The 23,948-nt window shown below is 42.0% G+C and overlaps 1 protein-coding gene across 1 annotated transcript; it reads right to left on the bottom strand.

Annotated features, from left to right (window-relative positions):
• Nucleotides 1–23,826, bottom strand: GATA1 (GATA binding protein 1). The gene is made up of 6 exons (XM_063294157.1): nucleotides 22,691–23,826; nucleotides 6,564–6,764; nucleotides 5,011–5,403; nucleotides 3,798–3,943; nucleotides 959–1,084; nucleotides 1–664 (listed from the first exon to the last, which is right to left on the bottom strand). Exons 2-6 carry the CDS (start codon nucleotides 6,724–6,726, stop codon nucleotides 353–355), a joined length of 1,140 nt encoding a protein of 379 aa, XP_063150227.1. The 5' UTR covers nucleotides 6,727–6,764; nucleotides 22,691–23,826; the 3' UTR covers nucleotides 1–352.
• Between the last annotated feature and the right edge of the window lie 122 nt (nucleotides 23,827–23,948).

Genomic DNA, 23,948 nt, shown 5'->3' with positions numbered 1-23,948 from the left:
TTGTTTCTGTATAGTCAGCAATTATTTTCTCCCCAGGGGAAACTTTCAGCCCCAACATTCCATGTTGGCCATTCAAAAGGATCCCTTCTGAAAACAGTTTTGCCCCTTTATCACCACCTCTTCCCTTATTTGTGTGAATTACCCCACTGTACCTTTCTGTCTGCTCTGATAAGCTGGGGGATCATAGTTCTCACCCAGAGGGACCATTGTCAAGGGGCCCAAACTGCAACAGTTAATAGAGCTACTCCAAAAGGTGATCCTTGTGTAGGAGAATCTTCTCCCTACATGTGTCCCAAAGTCTCTGTATATAAAAGTGTGTGTGTGTGCACGCACACGCATGCTACAAGGCTGTTTACCCCAGAGCAGAGACCACTCCTGGGGAACCATGTGGGGCAGGGGAAGCCTGTGGAGGAAAACTTGCTGGAGATCCTAGAAAGTGAGGATTGGCTCCAAAAGGGAGCAAGTGTCCTGGTAGCATCATGGGGCTGAGAGGGTAGAGGGGAGCAGCTTCTTCTCCCATTAAGGAGGATGGCATCATTTCCAAGGGTGTGGTTGCGATTGTGGCTTCCCCAGAATTTCCTTTGCGCTTTTTGGACTTGGCTGAGGAGACCTTGCGGTTCCGTGTCTGGATCCCATCCTTGCGCATTGCCAAGGGGCGATTCACCTGTATGGTATGAGAAATGATGATGGTGAGATCAAGATCTCAGAGAAAATATCTGGGGATAATGTTAAGAGATAAGTCAAGCCAAATGGAGTCAGTGCTCATTATTCCCTCAGCTTAAACCCAAGGCCATGCCTCTTTTCTGCTAAATGGGGGTTGGTGCAGCATGAGCAAAACAATGTGGAATCCCATGAGAGATGATGACAAAAAGTGGCCAGATCAACCCCACCACCACCACCCCAAGCACCCCTCTTCCATGCACACACACCCTCCTCCATTCTCTCCCTATTGCCTTACGTTGTGCAGTTTGTAATAGAGGCCACAGGCATTGCACACAGGTTCTCCATTCATGTTGCGGCGCCAAAGGGTGGTTGTAGTAGTTTGGCAGTTACTGCACTGGGTTCCAGCTCGCTTGCTGACAATCTGCATCATGGAACGAGGTGGAGAATTAAATACTTGCATTGCTAATTTTGAAAATGACGTTCAGGGCCTATTGTTTTCCCTTAGAGCCGTGTTTCTTAAAGTGTGGTCCACGGACCCCTGGGGGTCCCCCAAGACCCTCTCAGGGGTCCACAAAATCAAAATTAGTTCCCAGATATTAAAGATATTTACAAAATTTTAAAACAATGTCACTCTTCTTATTTTTTATTTGTTAAAAGTATATAGATTTTTTTCATGAAAATATTTTATTTATGTTAATATCTAATGGGTTTAAACCTTGTGTTTTATTATTTTAAATCTGAAAAAAGCAATTGTTATAAATACGGAATCATTTCTATATTTTCTTTTTTTCTTTTGATGTCTCTCTCCGTCTTCACAATTTTTCCCCTACTCAGAAGTTTAAAACAGTTCGTAAAACTTAGAAGCTTAGAATGTGGTTTGTATTAGAACTATTATCTGGGGAGGACCTGGCCAGTTGCGCAGGTACCCAGCAAATCAAAACAGCTTGTCTCTCTGCATCTGCTTTAGGATGAAGAAGAGAAGTAACGGGTGGCTAGATCCCATCCCATCCCGAGTTTTAATTACACTCTCAACCACTGTACTGTAACTAATAGAACAATCTGAATTCTGTCAATTAAAAAAATACAGTAAGCTTGGCCAGGGAATTAGCCATAAACAACAGTGATATATGCTAGCACAAGTCTATGAAAACAAGGGACTGGTCACTATATTGCCTAGCCACTAGATGACACTGGACTTAATTGTATCTGCTGAGGTCAGGAGTTTCCTGTTCCTGTTCTGTTCTTTACTAAGAGAGATAATAAAGTTCTTGTCTCACTTCCTGATTTATTTGTCCCCAACCCATCCATGACTTGCTGTTAGAAGTCAGGCTTTTAAACCCACAGATTCCTAACAAGATGAGAAAAGTGACTTTTTGCACTAAAAGACTTAATTTCTAATAATACAGCAAGGCAACAAGAATTGGGGTGGGAGGGAAGCTTTCTTACACTAGCTCAGAAAGATTCCCAAGGAGAAGGGAACAGTGCAACTAAGTTCACTCCTTTATGTTATTGGGAAAGAAGCCAGCAATGTCTATAATGCTTTTGCCCTTTCCAAAGAGAGGCACAAACTTAACTTTGGGATTGTTCTGGGTGAGGCTGATGTGCAATTTATCCCCAAGAAGAGTCACTAAAATTTTGTTGAGTTGATTGGAAGAAAACGATGGCAGATCATGGAAACTATAGAACACCCAAATCATGTTCTTTTGACACTGAACTTGAAATACTTAATAAAAACTAAGAACCTAAGAAGATTTCTGCTGGATGAAGCCAAAGTCCCAAGTAATGTAGTCCTACACATGAGGTCAAATGGTGGTTCCCTAATCCACAAAGGAAGTTCACAGCAACATCTAGTAAAGTAGTTCTCAACTAGTATTTGAAAATCCAGTACTGTACTGGTTGTCAAAGAGCTTTCAGGTCCAATTCATAAAGCTGGTTATTACTTATAACACCGTATGCAGTGTGGTATCAGAGGACCTTAGGGACCACCTGCCCACCTGGTAAAAGCATTAGGAGAGGGCTTACTCAAAGTCCCATAGTGATGAGAGGCGAAAGGGACATGAGCCAGAAAGCAGTCAGGCCTTTCCTGCGGTTGCCCTAACACTGGAGCACACCGCCCCAGAGGTAAGTGGGGGAGGGCTGCTTCACTCTTGAGCCCAGAAGACTCTCCTTTTCAAGAAGACATTTGATCTGAGCTGAGGGTGGCTGAGCAACCACTTTTAGCTTGATCTGAGGGAGCTGAGTTTTGCTACGGATCGTTATTTTATGTTGCACTGTTAACTATCTGCAGTTGAGTGATTGGAGCATTGTGTAAACCAGGGTTGCTCAACCAGGGTTCCGTGGAGATCACAAATAATTTAAAATTTTATTTCAAATTCAGGCAACTTCACATTAAAAAGGTAAGTTTCATTCTTTTATTTTTAGTTTAAGAACACTGTTAATGCATATCTACAGGGCCTACCCATGAAACGAATATAATGAGTTTCTAACTCCTGGCCTATAACTGAGCCTGAATGTGCAGGGGTTCCTCCAGGCCTGAAAAATATTTCAAGGGTTCCTCCGGGGTCAAAAGGTTGAGAAAGGCTGTAAACATTGGACAAATACATAAATAAATACATACATATATACTTGGCAGTCTTTACTGTTAATGGACTTAATAGCATCTATGTAGAATCAGGGGTTTCTATCACTGTTCTTTTCTTGCAAGAAAGAGAGAGAATAGAGTTCTTGGCTAGCTTTTTGATTGGCTTGTCTTCTGAGCTTCCCAGGATCGTATCAGTTTTCTGGAACTCAAAATCTGCCTTTATAGACTCCTAATCTGTAATATAAAGCTCTTGTCCAACACACACCATTACAGTATTTCTTGATCCCAACACTCAGGTTTACCACCTTTGGAAATAATTTATTCTATATTGGATGTTATTATCTGGAGGCAATATCTTTTTTTTTTTAATTCTCCTTCTTTTCCTTAACTCCTTTGTAAGGTTTGTTCTCCTTAGCTGCAACCATCTACTTGAAAGAGCATCTTTTTAAAAAACAAAATTATGGCACTGTTTAAATGAACAGACAGTTGCAACGTTGAGATGGGACTCTTAAGAAGGCGAGCAGGATCCACTTCCTGGGGAGTGTTGACTTACCAGGCGTTTTTTGGGCCGAATGAGGGGCCGGTTCTGGCCGTTCATCTTGTGGTAGAGCCCACAGGCATTGCAAAGATAGTGGCCAGTGCCATCTCTTCTCCACAGTGGGGTGGCTGTGGCTCCACAGTTCACACACTCACGTGCCTCTGTGGGAAGGGGTGGAAACAGACATGCAAGGAGAGATAGCATGATAGTTCAAGTGGGAGAATATGGTAGGGTCTTTCATTTCTAGGAAAGGCTGTCATTCTTGTTGAAGCAATGCTGAGTTGGAGAAGGACAGTTTGGGATAGGGCAAGAAACTGGTAGTACCTACTTTGTAGAATGAGCTATCGAAGCAGAAAGAAGATTCTGCTTTTGATATATAAAGCTTTTACAACTCAGGACCAGAAAACCTGACAGATTGCCTCTGCTGTTAAGAGACCTGTTGGATCACAAAAGCCCGCAGAAGAGGTCCTGCTGCATTTGGCAGAGCATCATCATGCATTTAGCTGCAGATGGGCCTTTCTGGAGTGGCATCAGCTCTTAGGGTTGTGATATTCAAGAAGCACCTCTATTACAGTAAAAGAAGAATGGTCTGATTCCCAGAGGGAGAAAACACATTGTGGTACCCTTGTGCAATGCTATGGATTTAATTTCAAAAAGATTAGAGTGCACAAGAACATGAATGCACCACTGTCTGCAAATCTGTTAAATAGCTGAATCTTTTCCTAGAATCATGGTTTAATAGCTGTTTCTTTTAAAAACCAAAACAAGATGGTGGCAGGGAAATGTGTATTATATCTCTTGATATAATGTAGTCATTAGTGACACTGGGCAATTATACCTGGGTAGAATCTGGTGTTTCCATCCCTGTTCTGTTCTTGTTAGAGAATCAGTGTGCAGTCCTTGGAAAAGACACAGCTGTTTTAAAGAGTTGCAGAGGGGTGTTACGTTCATGTCTTGACCCACTCCAAAGCATCTTTTTAGAATCAAATCCAAACTGCTGCATAGCTTCATTTGCTAACATTGGAAATTCAGAATATTAAAAAAAAATTAAAATCCATGTCAATAGCAGCCAAAGAAGTTGTACTGTACTCCACAGTTTCTTCCTCTTGTGTTGATGCTGTGGATTTGCCAGGCATTTTTAGCACCAGGTAAGCCTATGAATGGGGTTCCCCTATTCCAAACCTGCAATTATTTCATAACATCTAAGATATCCAACAGAAGATCTCACCAGTGGGGGAGAGCTGCGTTGTCCCCCGGAGTTTAGGGGAATATCCAGCTGTCAGGGGGCTTCCAGGCATCGGGAAGTAGCCATACTCCTGTCCCATAGTGTAAGGAGTGTGGGCTGTGCCAGCTGAGGTCCCGAGGGGCAGCAGTTCAGCATGAGTGGGGCTGATCCGTTCTGTCTTCAACATCTCTAGATATCTGGGGCTGCTCTTGTCATCAGGGGGAAGGTCCTTGGGAGAGGGCGGTGCATGCAGGGTCTGGTAGGAGGATGTGGTAGAGGTGTAGATCGGAAGCCCAGCATGGGTTTTCCCAGAGGCACTGGAGACCCAGGCTGCTGTGCTGTAGGGATGGCCATCTCCCCATTGCAAACCATTGAGAAGAGGGTATAATTGCCGCACTGTTGTAGAGACGGGACGTAGTGGTGGTGGTGGTGGTGGTGGTGATGATGATAATCATATGCAAGAAATAACAACACTACATTGAGCATGTATGTGCATGCATGCAGGCTAAGGAAAAGTGCACTACCCAATGAAAGAGATCAAGTAGATAAGGTGCTATACATGGGTTGTACATCATAATCTGAGCAGCAAAGGCATCTGCTTTTGATTGTATTTGAAGAGAAGCTTAACAGATTTCCATACAGGAAATAAAAGGAAAGCATGGTTTAAAATCACATTTGTATACACCCACACACACAAATATATACACACAAACATACAAACATGTATATGTATTTGCACATGTATCTTTATAGATTTATATGTTATTTTATTGAGTTTAAAATTCTTTATACTAGAATTCCAGGTTCTTAGATTCAATATGGTAAAGCTTTAACAGTTAGTAATGTTTGGCAAAATTTGCAGCAGGAAAACAATTTGCAGCAATAACAATTATAGGGTTTAAACGTAATGCTAAGCCACAATTTGTTTTAATGTGGTTTGTTGAATAAATCAGATTTGTTTGGTTCCACACAACATACTTAGCCATAAATCCTGGTTTACAAGCCACAATAGCTGTGTTTGTACAACTCACTAAACTGAGCATAACATGTGACCACAGCTAATATCAGTCAAGCAGCCAGAATTTCTTAACACTGTTGAGACACTTTGAGACTATGCAGGAGAGCAAGAACATTATGATAAAAAATGAAGGCTATTACACAGAGAATTTAATCTGAGCCAGTGCTCACCAGGACTTGGCTCTGAATTCTTTTGTGCTAGGTCTTACATCTGTCCTGTAGTACAAAAAACCGTAACAAAAGTATCTTTGAGAATTCAGTGAGTGATTTTGCCAACACAAGTTGTTCACACAACCATCTGTGATTAAAAAGAGGGATCTTTTCTAACATGATGTCCTCTGGATGTTAGGCTACAGTGCCCACCATTTCTGACTTTAGTGTGAATCTCTGGATGACTCTAAATTGGGAAGAAGCTGCAGAAGTAGTTTAGGTTTCTAAGCCTTTCTTTAAAAACTGGGATCAGCCACCAAAAATTCCAGCATCCATGGCCTCAATGGAGTCAAAGTCTAACTTCTTCCAGCTGCTACATTCATACCTACCTGGAGAGTATCTGTAGGATTCAGGGATACGAGAGAAATATGTGGGCACAGCATTGGAATCAACTCCCTCAGGACCAGTAAAGAAAAGGTCTGAGTCATCATTTGCTTGCAAATGGGAGGGCTCTATGTATTCTGGGGCAGAATCCTGACTGGTGTAATCCATTGTCCTGCCTTAGAACTTTCTTCTGCAAATGATAACGCCTACATGAAAAAGAAAAAGGTTGTCATACAAAACAGAAAATACTAGGTATAACAAGTTACTGCAATCAAATATTATTTGGGGGCCTAGCAGTTAGAGGGAGCTAAGGATGATAGGAATTGGAACTCTGGGATCTATTTCTTCACTTATGAAACATGGAATTTTCAAGGATTTTAATTCCAAACTGCCCTATATAACTAGCAAAGCATATGATGGGTTAAAGGTTCATTTTTCCTGAATCCTAGTAGCATCTCCAGTTCCTTGGGTAACATGGAATTTTCAAGATAAATGGTTTTCAAAGTGTCTCCCCAGATGGAGCAATTTACAAGCTGTATGTATGGACCAGTAGACACATTGGGCATTCTGTCAGTCTAATCACAGACTCATAGCTGGAAAGGTCCATTGCAGAAAATCTACTGATAAAATATTCATTAACTACCCAGTCTCTGTTTAAAAGCATCTGAGGAAGGAGAGTGTACCATCATCTTCAACCTTTTCTCATACTTCTAACTCCTCACCATCCATGTCATCCTACTCTGTGCTCTAGGCATAACCCAACTTATTGTTATTGTTCTTGAAATGTCTTTTAAATTTCCTATTATTCCATATAGGGACTGCTGATATTTCGACAAGCTAATCAACCAAGTGAAGTAATTCATCTTCTTACTAAACTTTCATTCTACTTTATCAAAAGCCTTTTCTGTATTGGAAAAAAATAATTTGAGAAATTGTTCTTGTCTCCCACACTCTTATTTATAATACTGATTTCTCATTAACCCTTTCTTTAGTCTCATCATTTTATATCAGTTAAGTGATAACTTCAATTTATATGCTGAAATTGCAGTCAATCATTTCTGTGACCCTTGCTTTCTGTTGGTGATTATCCTAGGCATAAGATGTAATAGTAAAATTTTGAACTGCCCAGGCCTTTTTGGAGTAGCTAAAAATGCAAGCACTGATTTAAAAAGAAAAAAAGTACCCAATATTTCTCTCTTTTGGATTACCTCAATGATCACCTAAAATGATGCTGTTAATGGGTTGGTCAGAAAATTCCCTTTCCAAGTCCATAGAACAATATCCTCTCTGCACATAACAGAGGATAGAGTAGCAATCCTCTAGTGGATTCACAGTGCTGCTGTGTTCTCTTCCTTTCAAAAGACTGGATGATAAATGGTAACTACCGTATACCATGGCTACCTCAGAGTAGAAATGTTCTTCCCATATATATGTACCAACAACTAGACCTAGGTTCATGCCTGTAACTGACCATTGTACATATGCAGCTGTCTACCTTGATCCTAGCATCATTATTCCTGGTCTAAAACTACCCTGAAATTAAGAAATTGAGGCATTAGGTTCAGTATTCTCTATCTGTCTCTCTGATCACTTTCTCTTCCTCAGAACTGACAACTCACTTTAGAGTGTGCTTTCTTCTCAGATATCAGTTTACAGATCTGATTATATTCCCCCGCCCCCCGTGTGCCTTTCTGCACACCAACATTGTGTGTGTGCAGGCAGTAATGAAAGCTTACTAAAGGACTCCCCTTACTACGCTGAACATAATGCAGAAAGCCAATGTGTCAGACTAGACCTGGGGAACCCCGGTTCAAAAATCCCCATTTAGACATGAAGCTCACAGGATGACTTAGGGTGAGCCTCTCCTCTCTGCTGACTCTTCCTTGAGAATTTTGGTAAGGTAAAACAGTGATAATGATGAGGCAACCAGGCAGGCCATAATGATCAATCCATCCATACCTCTTGCTCTAAACATGATCCAACTGTGACAAAGTCATCAAAGATTTCTCTGTTCATGATGGAACTGAGACAGACATTTCCTCAAGCATGCTTTTGATGGGCTTCACAGATCATTCTCAGCCATATTTATTAACTAAGTCACAATTGGCTGAGTTCACCTGACATGCTAAGGGTCTTTCCCACACTGATTGGAAGTACTCCTCACCCATCCCAGAATCAGCAGAAAACTCTATTGGCATGGAATGTGCTGCCCCCATTCCCAATTCCAATCTTGCCTCTGCTCCCAGTCGTGGCAGTTGCCTGGCTTCCTTTCAAAGGAACTGAGGCTGCCCTCAGTAGGGTAACATCATAGGGACATGGTAGAAAGAAAAAATGTTGCCAGCCAGGGCTTGCTTGTGCCATGGTGAAGTACAAGAGGGGAAAGGCTCTAAATCACAGTAATAGCTGGTTTCACCCAACATGCTAAACCAAAAACAAACAAGTCACATTATGGCTTAAACATGCTGTGTGAGCTAGGCTTAACTGTAACCTAACTCTTGATGAGGTGTTAAGTCTGAATGGGCTGGCGGGGAGAGACCGCGCTTGGACCCTCACATACCTGAATATTCCTTCCTAAAAAGGAAAAAAAACCCCCTTCCATGTGGAAAATAAGCATTTCAAGGAGAAAACCAGGCTAAAGACCAGCATGGTGAAACCACTTGTGTTTTATACCAGTAGGTCACTCAACAAGGCACGTTCCTACCCACGTTTAGCATTTGCAAAGTGGCACTGAGCCAGTAAGATTAACTTACTTATAGACAATTCTAAGATAAAGTGAGGGACATCCCATATTGGTTCCTTGGAGAATGGTTACTTTGCATATAAGATTTAATATCCTCCAAGATATTAAGTTTTATTACCCACCCCACCCCAAAAATGAAGAAAAAATTGTCCGAAGTCAAACCAGTCAGGGAAAATGCAACGATTTCTGAGCTTCTGTCCCCATCAGTCTTCAGAGATGCTAATAAATAAATAATAACAACAACAACATTGATAGTGAGAGTGGGGCAGGGGTTTGAATGAGGATAGATCAGGCATGTTACAGGTTTAAGCATCCTTTTTTCTAGCAGTGGTGCACCAGTTGCATGAAGGTGTGGTCCACTCCCAGAACTTGTCATATCTCTTTGAGCCCTAAGTTAGTAGCATTCATCACATCTTACAGCAATAAAAAGGACAAGATGTTTAGGGGTTTCTCTTCTGGGGGCCACCAGTGGTGGTTCTAGTGCTCCACTCTTCTTTGAGAAGCAATAGTCCTATCTACTGCCCCAAACTGCTGTGCCATCACTTGGGATTCTCTGCTGGCTGTAACATACTTGTAGGTCCTGCATAAAGCAATGTTTTCCCTTCCACATCCTTCCATGACCCTGTTCTTCCCCTTTGGATGGCAGTTGGATCTGCTGCCAGGCCTTATCCTTCCATCTCTGCAATGTGTTCAAGCACGGGGTACCAAAGGAAGCTTTTGAAATCAAGCTTGAGCAGACACCAACTTCCTCTGGATGTGGGACTAGTGGGGCTGTTGTTTTCTGATTCACTTCCTCCCACTTTCCACCTCTGGGGGCCTTTAAAGGACTTCCTGGATTCTCTTCTCACTGTGGGAGGGGAATGGACAAGACTGAAGTTCACATGCATATTTTGTCATTTTTATTTGTTGTATCCTAAAGTTGCTACCCTTCTTTGATCTTGAGGCACACAAATGGCACACACATAATTTCAAATCAGTCTTCCCGCAACTTGGTGCTCTCCAGATGTGTTCAGTAACATCTGTTTGTGCTGCTTGGGGATGATGGGAATTATGCTCAAAAAAACACCAACCTGGAGAAGGCTATTTGAAACCAAGTAACAAAATCAGAGCAAGTAAAATGAGATTCCCTCGGACATCCATGTGGCTCCCATCCTGCTGGCGTTCCAGAAAGCCTTGAAGACCTTGCTGTTCTAGGCCTTGGGTTAGGGCAGTTGGGGCCTCTGCCAGATTGTGGGTGGGTATGGTTAGCCGGATCCACCATCAGTTCTTGTTTTTTATTTCTTTCATAATTATTGTATTGTATTTTTATTCTGTTTGGTTTCATTATACACCGCCCATAATTGGTTCAGAGTTGGGTGGTATAATTAAATTAAACAGAAGCACCCACTTGTGTCTAAACAACCTTATCTTTGGTAGCTTCCTGTGTGGCTGTAAAACCTGAGAACCTCAGAGAGACTGGATGTGGGCAGCATACAACCAGAATTGCCAGTTTTCTTCATATTGCTTTTGAGCTTCCAAAGGCATTGGGCCAGTCACAGTACTAGGCAGATTAGACCAAAGTCCACTTAAGAAGTTCCATCTGTTTCTCTTAAACTAGGACAGACAATCTGCAGCTAAGGACCATAAGCAGCCCTCAGCCTAACTTCATCTTGCCTTTGGTTTAATTTAATACTGTTGGGAGGAGCCTAGAGGGAGAAAAGGAAAAGAAAAGCCAAAAATGCTCAGTGGAGTGATGCAGAGGAGACAGCCATTTCCTTGTAAGTCAGCTAATCACATTTCTGGAAAATACCAACTGGTCCTCCTGTGCAGTTCTGAAGGGATAAGAGAAAAGGTGTGCCACGCAGAAATAACAGGAGGGTGGCTCTGCTCACTTTTAGCTACAAATCTGCCCATCCCCTCATTTGTGGCAGATGGGGGGAGGTATTTCCCCACCCCTATTTTAAATCTACCCTTTGTCAGGCAAGCAGGTACTTCTTCACCCATTAAAGCAGTGTTTCTCAACCTTGGCAACTTTAAGAAATGTGGACTTCAACTCCCAGAATTCCCCAGCAAGCATAGCCAATTCTAGGAACTGAAGTCCATACTTCTGAAAGTTGCCAAGGTTGAGAAACACTGCATTAAAGTGAACAGTTACAAGTTCCAGGTGAAAAGGTTTCCTTCAAATGATGAGGCCTCCACATAATCCCCCGAACTTCTTTAATGCATACTCGCTACTCCCCTAATAGCCAAGGAATGCCCAGGACAATTTTTAGCATAATTTGCATTATGAGGAGAAATTACCAAAGATTTTTGAAAATTTTAATAACCCAGTGTTCATTTTTTAAAAATGGCTTTTACTTTTCAAGTAAATATGAAGCAAATACATTTACTAAGAGTATGAATCTATAAACAATATCTGGATATCACTACAACATCTTAATCTGCTTGTATCAGTCAGATCTAATTTTTGTTACCATACATGGGCTTGGTCCATGCAACATGCCAAGTCCTTACTTGACCATCACAGGCTATGTTCAAACAAATAAAGCATACAAAGGCCTAGCATGATGGTCTGGTTCAGACAACATGCTGCAACCCAAACCACACCGAACCACAAACTTGTCAGCCATTTCATTTCTTTAAGTGTGTTGCGCAAGCCTGCCAATGGAGTATTAAAGCCATAAACGTTAATCAATCAATATCCTATTATCCATAACGAACAGAGCTTTCTCCAATCAGGGGTAGACAACTGATTCCCTCTAGATGTTTGAACTATAATTCTCATCAATCCAATCATCAAGGTGAATACCAAGGGTTATGGGACTTACAGTTCAAAATACCTGGAGGACACCAGCTTGTCAATTCTGCCTCCAACTCTGGTGTTCTCCAAATGCTGGCTGGGAATTCTGCAAGTTGTAATCTCTAAGTATTTAGAAGAAACCTGTTAGGAAAGGTTGGGCTATGTTCCCTTTATTGTTCTAAACTGGGGCAGTGCCACCAACTGCAAACAACAGAGGATCATGAATAAAATACTGATATTAAAGTAATACTAAGTTCATACAGATAGGACAGCAGTCCTTTCTGGTAATCTGACAGGTTGCTGCAGTATTGAGATAGATGGATCAATGATCTAACCTAGGGTGCTCTCAAGTCCAGATTGTTCAAATATTACGTTTTTAATGGATGTTGTGTGGGAAGAATAAATAGGAATATAGCAGTGGGGAAGCCCAGGAAGATTAGAAAGGTAGAAGAGATGCTGCACGAAACTTGCTGAATAAGGTAGGGAAATTTCATGATCAAAGTCTCATCTCACCTTCATTTTAAGGCAGTGCCTAAAGCTGATGCTCAATCTGAAACCACTTTTTAAACACAAGCAGTAGCTCCCTCCTTCCACAGAAGTATCAAATTATAGAAGAGAAGCCTTTTTACCTGGTGTCAAAAGCTACAAACTTGAGTTTTGTGCTTCACTTGAGAGTTCCCAACAGCAATACAAAATAAAGGGACATATAACCCTGACAATCAAAAGCTCCTTTCCTTTGTGCCTCTGCAGTAGTGGGTGTTCAATAGCTAAGTTTAGCTAAGGCTCGAGAAGAGAGGGAGCATAATCTTTGTGTTAATCCTGCTCTCTGCAAACCTTTCTTCACGTTGATGAAGACTTCTGAACCTAAGGCCTTTGCTCTCCTGTGGGGGTTTCCACATCATGCAGAATTAGGGTTTGCACTGCATGAGGAGCCTACATGGATCCAAAAAACACATTGCTTCTGAAGTTCAGAAGAACATGAGGAGGGCAATGGAGAATGTAGAGTAAGGGTGCTTGTGCTCACTCTTCTTCCTTCAGACCATCACTCAAATTGAAATGTATAAAGTCTGTATAAATCTAATGCTGATCCAAACTAGGATCAGATTTGCCTGAGGGACTGAATAATATATGCCAATAATTTTTGTTGTTGTTTTTAGCGTTTGCCCTGCTTAGTTGCAGGGCCTGCCTCTTTTTTGCACTGTGCTTGCTATGCTAGTTCGTACAACCAAGCTGCAATGCTGCTCAATGGGAGAGGAGTTATCAGCCATTTTTTTGCAGAGCCTGATGCTGATTAGGACTGAGAGACCCAATCAGGTGTCCGTGCCTAAAGAAGAACTAGAGCCTGGGTCTCCCTGCTACTAGTCCAGTAACTTAATCACTATACCATTCTGGCTCTTGATTTCTGCCAGGAGTTAACCAATGGAAGTGTGTCCCTGGAGTTCAAAATAGCTTTTGTCAACCATGAAGGGCCTGGAAAGCAAGCTCATCTGAGGTTAGAGATATAGCCTGTTTTCAGTGAGGTCCCACTTCCTTTGTAGTCTGGGATGCTCTTAGGCTCAGCATTGGTCGCGATTGGTCAAACAGTAACCGCGGCCACCAGTATCTTTGCATGGCTTTGTCTTGTACACCTGTTGTACTCTCTCTGGATAAACAAATCAAACCACTGTCACATATGCCTTGATAAAAGATTATTGTAACATGCATACTTTGTGCAAAATTTTCACTGCAAAATAATTGGAAATGTCCGCTGATTCCAAATGCAGACACCAAAAAATGTGAAGCACACGGATCATTGAAGATGCAATGTCAAACCAACTGGGCATCTCAGATGTTCAGGCTGTTTCACAGACTCCCAGTGAGACCGGGTGCAAATCCTAGGCACAAGAGTAATTTATCTTCCTCCTTAACCAAAATGCTCAGGCTGACCTTGAGACAGGGAGTGAAATCTGGGAGGCATTTGGGGGCTCCGGGGAAGAAACAGTAGTAGTAATAGAGGGCTGGAATTATCCTCAGACTGACAAGAAAGGTCCGCATAGTTAAAGCAATGGTAACATATGGCTGCGAGAGCTGGACCATAAGGAAGGCTGAGAGAAGGAAGATAGATGCTTTTGAACCGTGGTGTTGGAGGAAAGTTCTGAGAGTGCCTTGGACTGCAAGAAGATCAAACCAGTCCATCCTCCAGGAAAGAAAGCCAGACTGCTCACTTGAGGGAAGGATATTAAAGGCACAACTGAAATACTTTGGCCACATAATGTGAAGACAGGACACCCTGGAGAAGATGCTGATGCTAGGGAGAGTGGAGGGCAAAAGGAAGAGGGGCCGACCAAGGGCAAGATGGATGGATGATATTCTAGAGGTGACGGACTCGTCCCTGGGGTTGCTGGGGGTGTTGACGACTGACAGGAAGCTCTGGCGTGGGCTGGTCCATGAAGTCACAAGGAGGCGGAAGCGACTGAACGAATAAACAACTATTATCCTCAGACAGTCTGGATAAATGCATATTCTGATCTCAGAAAAGAGATGAACCAGCTCATAACCAACTACATAGATAAAAGTTTTACCATTTTAATTATAAATGGAGCTTGCTGCGTTGTGAAGGATATGAATCTTGTTATATGGCGTGATGCCTTCAGGACCATCTCCTTCCAGCTGAATCCATCTATACAACCAGGAGGGAATGCTTTGGGTTCTCCCCAACTGGGGTGTGTTTGTGTGTGTGTGTGTGTGTACCCAGAGGCAGGCCTTCTCAATGGCTGGCCTGGCCCTATGGAACAATCTTTCACAAAAGCCCAACCTGCCCCTATTCTGCTGTCATTCAGGAAAACTTTTATTCCACAGGGCCTTTAGAGCAGGGTTTCTCTACCAGGGTTCTGTGGAAGCCTAGGGTTCCACAAGAGGTCATTAGGGGTTCCCTGGGAGATCATGATTTATTTAAAAAATGATTTCAAATTCGGGCAACTTCACATTAAAAAGGTAAGGTTCATTCTTTATTTTTAGTTTTAAGAACACTGTCAGTGCATATATACAGGCTTACACATGAAACGGATATAATACTTTTGTAACTTCTGGCCTATACTTTAGCCTGAATGTGCAGGGGTTCCCTGAGGCCTGAAAAATATTTCAGGGGTTCCTCCAGGGTCAAAAGGTTGAGATAAGCTGGGTTAGAGTCTAAGAGGCTGCTCCAAATCTGTAACTGAGAAAGGGAGGGGGCGTTTTATTTTCCTGTTTTTTTTTTAAATCCCACACCGACATACCTGATTCTCAAAGAAGAGAGTTCTCAAAAATCAGCAGATTGGTAAAAATGATGTTGAAAAAGAAAAAAAAATTGAAAAGTTCTCCAAAATGTTTGGGAGTTAAATAAAAGAAACTTGCTAGAATATAGACCTTACAGCAGCAACAGAAAATAATGGGGAGCTTTACCTAAATGAGAAGAATCCCATGCAAAAGAAATGCAATTTCATAATAAGAATTTTAAAAAAAAGTAATATTAAGGGAAATAATTGAATATAATTAGATACGTTAAAAGCAGGAAATCTGGTTGGGGGTGGTTGGAACACAGAATGATAAAAATGAGGACACTGCAGAGAAGATTTATAAAGAATTGAGACCTTTCTTCATGGCATAAAATATAAGAGAGAGCTCTACGTCTGAACTTAAATCTTCAGGAAAAGACTTCAAGGCAGTACAACAAATAACGGTGATTGGAAATGCAGTTCTTGGCACTGACAAATTGAAAACAGGCAAATTCCTTGATCAAGACTCTATTCATTGGTTAAGAAAATATAAGATTGCTCTTTCTGGAAGGGCAGGAAAGAGATCAATGTAATGCTATTTAAAAAGAAAATTATCAGAAGTTGAGGGAAGTAATCCCAATAATTGGCAATTATCCCAATAACTTCTTATGTTGGCAAACTGGTGGAATGTGTTATTAAGAGCCAAGCTATCATACACAGCAGACAGGTCTTGCAATAGAAAAAGCAACTTGGCTTCTACACACATAACTAATCTTGAGTTCTTGGAGAATATCAAAGATAGGGACAGAGATGATCTAATAAATGGTATTTATTTTCTGAAGGTTTTGGACTAAATTATGGAATTTGCTACCTCGAGATAAAGAGATGGGACAGCTTTAAAAGAAAAGCAAGCATATTGATGGAGGATACAGCCATCAATGATCCCTACTGATATTAACAATAGCTCAGAGGCAGTATCAGTGGCAGTCTGCCTTTCATGAGCGAAAAACAGCTTTGGCCCCACCTGCTTATTTCTGGGCTTATCAGAATCCACTTGGCCACCATAGGCACAGAATACCGGACTGGATAGGCCTTTAATCTGAGCCCACAGGACTCTTCTGATTTCTTGCATTTCATGTTGTTTCATGAGTTTATGAAGAACGTTACTGCAGTGCTGTTCTCTGACACCTGTTCCAGGTTATTTTATGTCGCCAGTTGTATTTACCTATTTCCTATATTTATTATACTTGTGCCATTTGGGAAGGCTTTTTAAAATTGCATATTAACAGGTCAATAATTCTCCAAGTTGTGTCCTTCTCTCCACCTCCCCACCCTCTCCTTGTTTTTCTTGAGGACTTAAATCACTAAGCAAAGGGGAGGTGTCTTGTTGCCAGCAGACACACATATACATTTCAGTATGTTGTTGTTTATTCGTTTAGTCGCTTCCGACTCTTCGTGACTTCATGGACCAGCCCACGCCAGAGCTTCCTGTCGGTCGTCAACATCCCCAGCTCCCCCAGGGACGAGTCCGTCACCTCTAGAATATCATCCATCCATCTTGCCCTTGGTCGGCCCCTCTTCCTTTTGCCTTCCACTCTCCCTAGCATCAGCATCTTCTCCAGGGTGTCCTGTCTTCTCATTATGTGGCCAAAGTATTTCAGTTTTGCCTTTAATATCATTCCCTCAAGTGAGCAGTCTGGCTTTATTTCCTGGAGGATGGACTGGTTTGATCTTCTTGCAGTCCAAGGCACTCTCAGAATTTTCCTCCAACACCACAGTTCAAAAGCATCGATCTTCCTTCGCTCAGCCTTCCTTATGGTCCAGCTCTCGCAGCCATATGTTACTACAGGGAACACCATTGCTTTAACTATGCGGGCCTTTGTTGTCAGTGTGATGTCTCTGCTCTTAACTATTTTATCGAGATTTGTCATTGCTCTTCTCCCAAGGATTAAGCGTCTTCTGATTTCCTGACTGCAGTCAGCATCTGCAGTAATCTTTGCACCTAGGAATACAAAGTCTTTCACTGCTTCTACATTTTCTCCCTCTATTTGCCAGTTATCAATCAAGCTGGTTGCCATAATCTTGGTTTTTTTGACGTTTAGCTGCAAGCCAGCTTTTGCACTTTCTTCTTTCACCTTCATCATAAGGCTCCTCAGTTCCTCTTCACTTTCAGCCATCAAAGTGGTATCATCTGCATATCTGAGATTGTTAATGTTTCTTCCAGAGATTTTAACTCCAGCCTTGGATTCCTCAAGACCAGCTTGTCGCATGATGTGTTCTGCATACAAGTTGAATAGGTAGGGTGAGAGTATACAGGAATGTAAGATCTATGAGCCAGGGCAAATTGGATGTAGTTATTGGTGAGATGTCAAGATTAAAGATAGACATTCTGGGCGTCAGTGAACTGAAATGGACTGGAATGGGCCACTTCACATCAAATGACCACCAGATCTACTACTGTGGACAAGAGGACCACAGAAGAAATGGAATAGCCTTCATAATTAATAGTAAAGTGGCTAAAGCAGTGCTTGGATACAACCCCAAAAACGACATTTCAGTATAGGAGCATTAATTCTGCAATCATGCCTACAGTGTCAAAGAATTAAATCCTCCTGAGTTCAGTGGAGTTTCATACAGGTTCCTGCAAGGAATGGGTAACTTGCGGGCCTTAACCTGCTTCTATGCAGCTCATGGGCTAATTCCAACAAGGAAGACTCTGGATCTTGGCCTGTCCCTTGAAGCCTATCATGTAGAGGTACAAGTGGAGAAATCAAGAGAAAAAGAAAGAGTGAGAGAGAAAGGGGGAAGAGAAGAAAGTAAAAAAGAGAAACCACAGAAAAAAGAGGGGGTCAAATGAAGAGAAAACATGGCTCTCCCCTCCTCCACCAAATGTTTTGGCCCTACTCAATTATTAGGATGTGGACTCCAACAGACTTTCCTCCGGGTCAGGTGGATTCTTAACAGAGAAAAAAGTTGCGCAGGCCTGGATTATAGATTGCAATCTAAGGCACAAATGCAATATGCACCTGTCAGTTCAGATGCTAGTAGAGACGGGGTGTTTGGGAATGAGGTTTTTATTATGCACTTGCCCTTTAATGGTATGGAGAGGTGTCCCCATTTTCCAGCAGTCACCCATTGGTGGTTCCCCATACTTCTGTTGTTTTTCTCACATGGAAAAGCTGCTTCATGACTTTTGATTGGTAACTCTGGGACCCGAGTGTACAACTTTTTTCAAGATGTTGGCCATACTAATTGCACTGGTGTGCATTCCAAAAATTACACAGGATGAGGAAACTAACCAGATTTTAATTGTTGTTAATTTAAATAGAATTACATTTAAATAAATATAGTTGGCATTGTTCCCCATGCATGCAATGATTTCCCACTTAGGTTATATTAAAGAATATCAAGAGGTAGCAACTTTTTGAGAACCTTGGGAGTTGCGCATAAGGTTTCTGGAGACCATGTGCAGCTCCAGGACTTCAGGTTCTGCACCTCTGCTTTAGGAATTGCCCATCTGGAGGAACTTCCTTTATCAGTAATGGTTGTAGAAGGCTGTTCTGTAGTCACTGCAAATTCTTCCAGTAAGAGAGTTATTAAAAGCATGTTTCAACTTTTGCAGAGCAGCTCTAGGACAAGACAAGAGTGTTCAATTTTTATTTGTTTGTTTGTTGGTTTGTTTGTTTGCAATAGTAGGCATGTTTGCTGATATCCAACATAGCCCCAACAGTGAAAATGTCCCAGATTTTCTATTCCCCCCCTCGACAGTGATGCATCAAACCAACTCTGTCACAAACATTGGAGACATCACCTTATCTTTCAGCCACACCAGTTGTTATCAGCAAGAATGAAATTTCCTTTTGAATATTTAATGTTAGCCAAAATTACAGTTGTTGCCCTACCCATAAGTCAACATGCTGCTTCTGATCTACGCAGGGAAAGAGAAGAAGGGATGTGGGTCCCAGAGTTGATTATAGCATTTTATCACCACCAACCCCAGCTTCAGATAATTATCTCTAGGGTATTTGTTATTGGGGTGCCTGGGCAACTGAAGCAGCAATGTTAATCCGCCTTAGAATGGATCAGATGCTCCTACAGGGAGGCCAGCTTGCCTTTTAATTCACTGCTTCCCTCATCAGAAACTTTGCAAGACAACTGAGCAGAGCCTCAGCCTTCGAAAGAATCCAGGGATTTGAGAGTCAAGGCTGAAGGTAAATCAACAACTTGGAAAGAGGATGTGGAAATATTGGGTATGGATGTCATTCTCCCCAGTTGCAGCAGGATTCTGGCAAATTTCCAGCTCTGAACCAGGATGGAAAGTAGAGCAGAGGAGTGGACCACTTCAAAAGACATCAGGGAAAATCTAACCTATTTCCTGAACCTTGCATGGATTTTTACCAGGACAGAAACTAAATCAGACTCAAATGTTCCTGGGATCAGAAGGAAGTTGGCAAGGAGGCTGTATACAGAGAGAGAGACAGGAACACTAATAAGCATGCATTTTCCCCCTTTCATTGCATTCCAGTTCTGCCAGATTTTCATTGCCAATCTTTGCCTTCATCTTATTGTTCATCCATGCAGTTCCCTCGTTACCTTTCTCAGTATACCTTTATGCTACAATTCTTTACTCAGGCTCTTCTTCACCTTATTCCACACTCATTCTTCAGTAGCCTTTTCTTCCCCAATTCCATGTTTTCAGTCCTTCCCAGTGGTGATCCTTAGCAGCACCAAGTCTTTGCTGTGATGATGGAGAACAAACTGTCGTTATAAGGATGGCTTCTCTTGACTCCTTTGGTCTCCTGTCAGGTGCTTTACAGTACAGAAAACTGTGGGAAATCCTGGCTGATGGACAAGACAAAGCCAGTGTCACGAGGACATAGGAGAAGGCTGAAGCGGCCAGGATTTTCTAGTGCCAATAACTAGAGATGAAAGCTTTTTTCCTTTGGTTCTGAAGAACTCTCTTTAGAAATATAATTCTTTCTATCCTGAAAGCTTGTGTGGGTAGCAATATGTCCATATTTGGAGTAGTACAGTTGCAAAGAACATGAGCTTGAAGGTTCCCAGTTCCAAATTGCCTCTGAAAGTAACTCACTGGGTGGCGGAGGGGTGTCTACTCTTTCTTAGCCCACACACCCACCCCAACATGGGAATAATAATACTGGCCTACACTGTGGGATCATTGTAAGGACAGAGTGCTGTGAGAACTGTGATTATATCTTGCTAATACAACAAAGGGTTCTATGGCTCCATAAAAATTCAGATTAATTGTAGCATAACCGAGTCTGTTTAGCATAAAGGAAAGCACAGATATAGGGTCCCAGTGGCGATGAGCTTCCCCTTCTGCATTCTTCGGTTGCAGAAGTTTGAAGCATTTTTTTTTCTTCTAGGAAAGTTGTTCGATTAAAAGCAGACAGGCCTGCTTACGTATCCATGAGTGTAGACTTGGGATGTTATGTCCATTTTATGGAAAAGGAATCAAGGCCAAGAGTGTTTAAATCATGGCTTGAAGCCAGGGGCCCTGTCTCTAAGGCCCATGCATGAGATTGCACAGCTCCAATCTCACATTAAGTGCTTGGTCCATTTTTCCCCAGGAAGTTGAACAGCCAGATCCTAGATACAGTTACAGGGAGCTACTGCTCAGGTACCTTCCAACATAACATCTGCCTGATCACTTGCCTCTAAAATGGACGCAAAAGCTTCCTTGGCTGAAAAGCAAGGGCACAGAATTATAGTGTAGGAGGGGACTTCATGTGAAAATTAAGTTTCTCAAAGGAGGAACTGGTTGGATTTATGTGCCTGGGCCATCTACCACATTCTTCCAGTATTGTGTAGTGAATATGATTGATACACATACGGTGGGGCGGGGAGGGGTGTGTCCCTATTTCATAACATTTTGTTAGCATTCTGCCTCTGCTCCATTCACTATTTCAGCAGCCCCACACTCTCATTTTGTGTGCGTTTAAGAAAGGTCAGCTGCCTTTCTTCCATTCTCTACTCAATACGTTCTCTTATGCCAGTCTCTCAGTCCAGCATTTCAGCTTTTCTAAAAATGACAACACCACTCATGAGCTGCCCATTCCTCCATCTCCAAGTAATGCACTCCTTTTGCCATTCTGTTCTGAAGGGCGTATTTTTAAAAAAATAATAATAATATTTTGCTCTCTTAACAACTTGCTAGCCTCTTTGCTGGTCATTCAGTTTGCCAAGCCTTTTTTCTCACACCTGATGTTCTTCACATTAATTGCTTTCATAGTAATTGCATAAGAAAGCATGCCATCTTTTCTCTGATCTTTTTTTTTTTTGGCTTTCTTTCTAAGAACTAGAATACAGAACCCTGTTTCACTTTATAAGACGAAGAACTCAGAATTCTAACCCACTTTGGAAGAATTCAGAATACCAGCCCACTTTATCTGATCCTTTGTATGTTTATGCAGAAGCAAGGCTTGCTGCATTCACCAAGTCCCAGTGCTAAGTATGAACTTTTCCCATCTATCTGTAAAGACTTATTCTCCAGATAGAGAACCTCATCTTGCCATCTAATGGACAGGAAATTGACAAACATTGGCTATCTGTTTATCTAAGCATCTATTACTGTATATCCTGCTCCTCAATTATCAAATCTATTTTATTTGTATTTTTTTACAGAAATCTTTCTGAATCACTGCTAATCTGCCCACATTGTCCCCCCAAAAATATACAGCTTTAAAAAGAATCTCAGTTCACTAAGATACTTTTTTTCACTTGTTTGTATGTATCACAAACTCTAAGACCACCTTATATGTTCCTAGAAGTAAATACCTCCTTCCATTGCAATCACTAGCTTTCTCTAATGATTCTGTTATTGCTAACACATTTGGTTGGAACACTATTCCTCCCTTCACTCTTAGAAGAGGAAGGAGGCAGGCAGGTAAACCACCCATTTTACTGCCTCCAGCAGAGAAGACATCTAATTTTTCCGCTGCCTATGGCCGTGGCTATGCCACTCGTAAAAGCAAGAAGCCTCCAGCATGAGAAGTTGCCTGAATCAGCCTGAGAACCTGCTTTCTTTATCAAATCCCAGCATGCAAAACAAGAACTAAGATAGGGTACCTCTACCCATGTGCCAAATGCATTTCCCTTACAGATGACTACAACCAGCCCCAGTAATATATTGCTTTCAGCAGACCAACTTCAGGTAGATAGAGCTTATTTGCAGCTCTCTGTCCAACCATGGTGCCTTTCTTTTTCTAACTTGTATTTTTCGGTCCACTTTTTCCTCTCATACCAGTTCCCCTTCTTAGCATTTCCAGGCCACAACGCTATCATCAAAACCCCAAACATGAAGCAATGGCTATATGGTTCAAACCACAACATTTGGGCCAAACAGTGGATCAAACTGACCTGGTGCTGAGGGCAAACCTTCTCAACGTTCTGAAGGTCTCCTGGTCCACAGACGCTGGAGAATAGGAAAAAGTTGGGCTGTCTCTGGCGAACGAATGTGTTCTCACTTCTGGCTGCTGATCTGTTCAGCTGAGCCCTCTTAGAAGATCCCAGCCTGTTGATGACAGAGGAGACCGAAGAGAAACAGGGAGGGGACCAAAAAAAAAAAACAAGCAGACACCCAAGTGATGTCTCCGCCTTCTCCAAAGGGCTCTGACAAGGAGGATGAAGAACAGGGAGAAGAGTTTTATGGGTGTATATATGTGGGGGAACACTCGCATGGCTTCTTTATGAACCCAATGAAATTAACACTTTCCTATTGCAATCAAGTCAAGGATAAGCTCCAGGGTCTGGAGTTGGAGAGTAAAAATCTAACTTCAGGGAGTCTCTATCAAGGCCTGAAATGGCCACTGTATTTGGTGGGTTGAGGTTAGGCATGGAAGACAGAGCTCCTAGACCTCATCCAAAATTACGGGGAGAATTTAAGTTTCTGCAAATTAAAAACACAACAAGGAAGTTAATCATCAAAGTAACATATCTGTTGCGGTCTTATCTCTTACTAGTTGATCCAGGAATGTAAGATATCTTTTGCACAGTCTTTCATGGCGGGAAGGATGTTGCCTCTTTCTCTCATTCTCTCTCACTCTTTTTTCTCACATTTTTCCAGCTTCATATTACTGCTCCCCAGAGCTTTCATGTAAAGAAGGTTGCATAGAAAGCAGGTGGAAACCTCTGGGCCTGGAAACTGAAAAGAACAGAAGGCACCACAGCAAAGGTAATGTGAAAGAGGATACAGTAGTTAATTGACAGAGGACAAGATTATCAATAGCTGCAGGTCATGAAGCTATGGGTGACCTGCATTGGAAGTAGGGTACCAATTGCTGGGAGACACAAGGAGCAGGATGCTAGAGCCCTCCTGGGTTGCTCGGGGCACCTTGAAGGCATCTGGTTGGGAAGAATTCCCCATGACTGTGGGAACTGAGGGCTGAACCAGCTGGTTCTTGGGCTGATCCAGCAGAGCTGTTCATCAAGGCAGAGCACTGGCTTTACGTGTAATTAATCTTAATCAGAAAAGTAGGTCTGAGAGTGATGCTGAAGGAGAGAGAGGTGGAACCAATGGCTGGCTTCACTGGCTCTCAAAATTAAAGTCTCAGTTAAAGCATGGGTCCTCCTGCCCTGTCTTTTAGAGTGATTTTCCCCAGTGCCTTTTACAGATGGA

This window comes from Candoia aspera, chromosome 2 (assembly GCF_035149785.1).
Source record: "Candoia aspera isolate rCanAsp1 chromosome 2, rCanAsp1.hap2, whole genome shotgun sequence".
NCBI lineage: Eukaryota > Metazoa > Chordata > Lepidosauria > Squamata > Boidae > Candoia > Candoia aspera.
The sequence above is the reverse complement of the archived record's forward strand: the minus strand, read 5'-3'. Positions and strand labels throughout refer to the sequence as shown.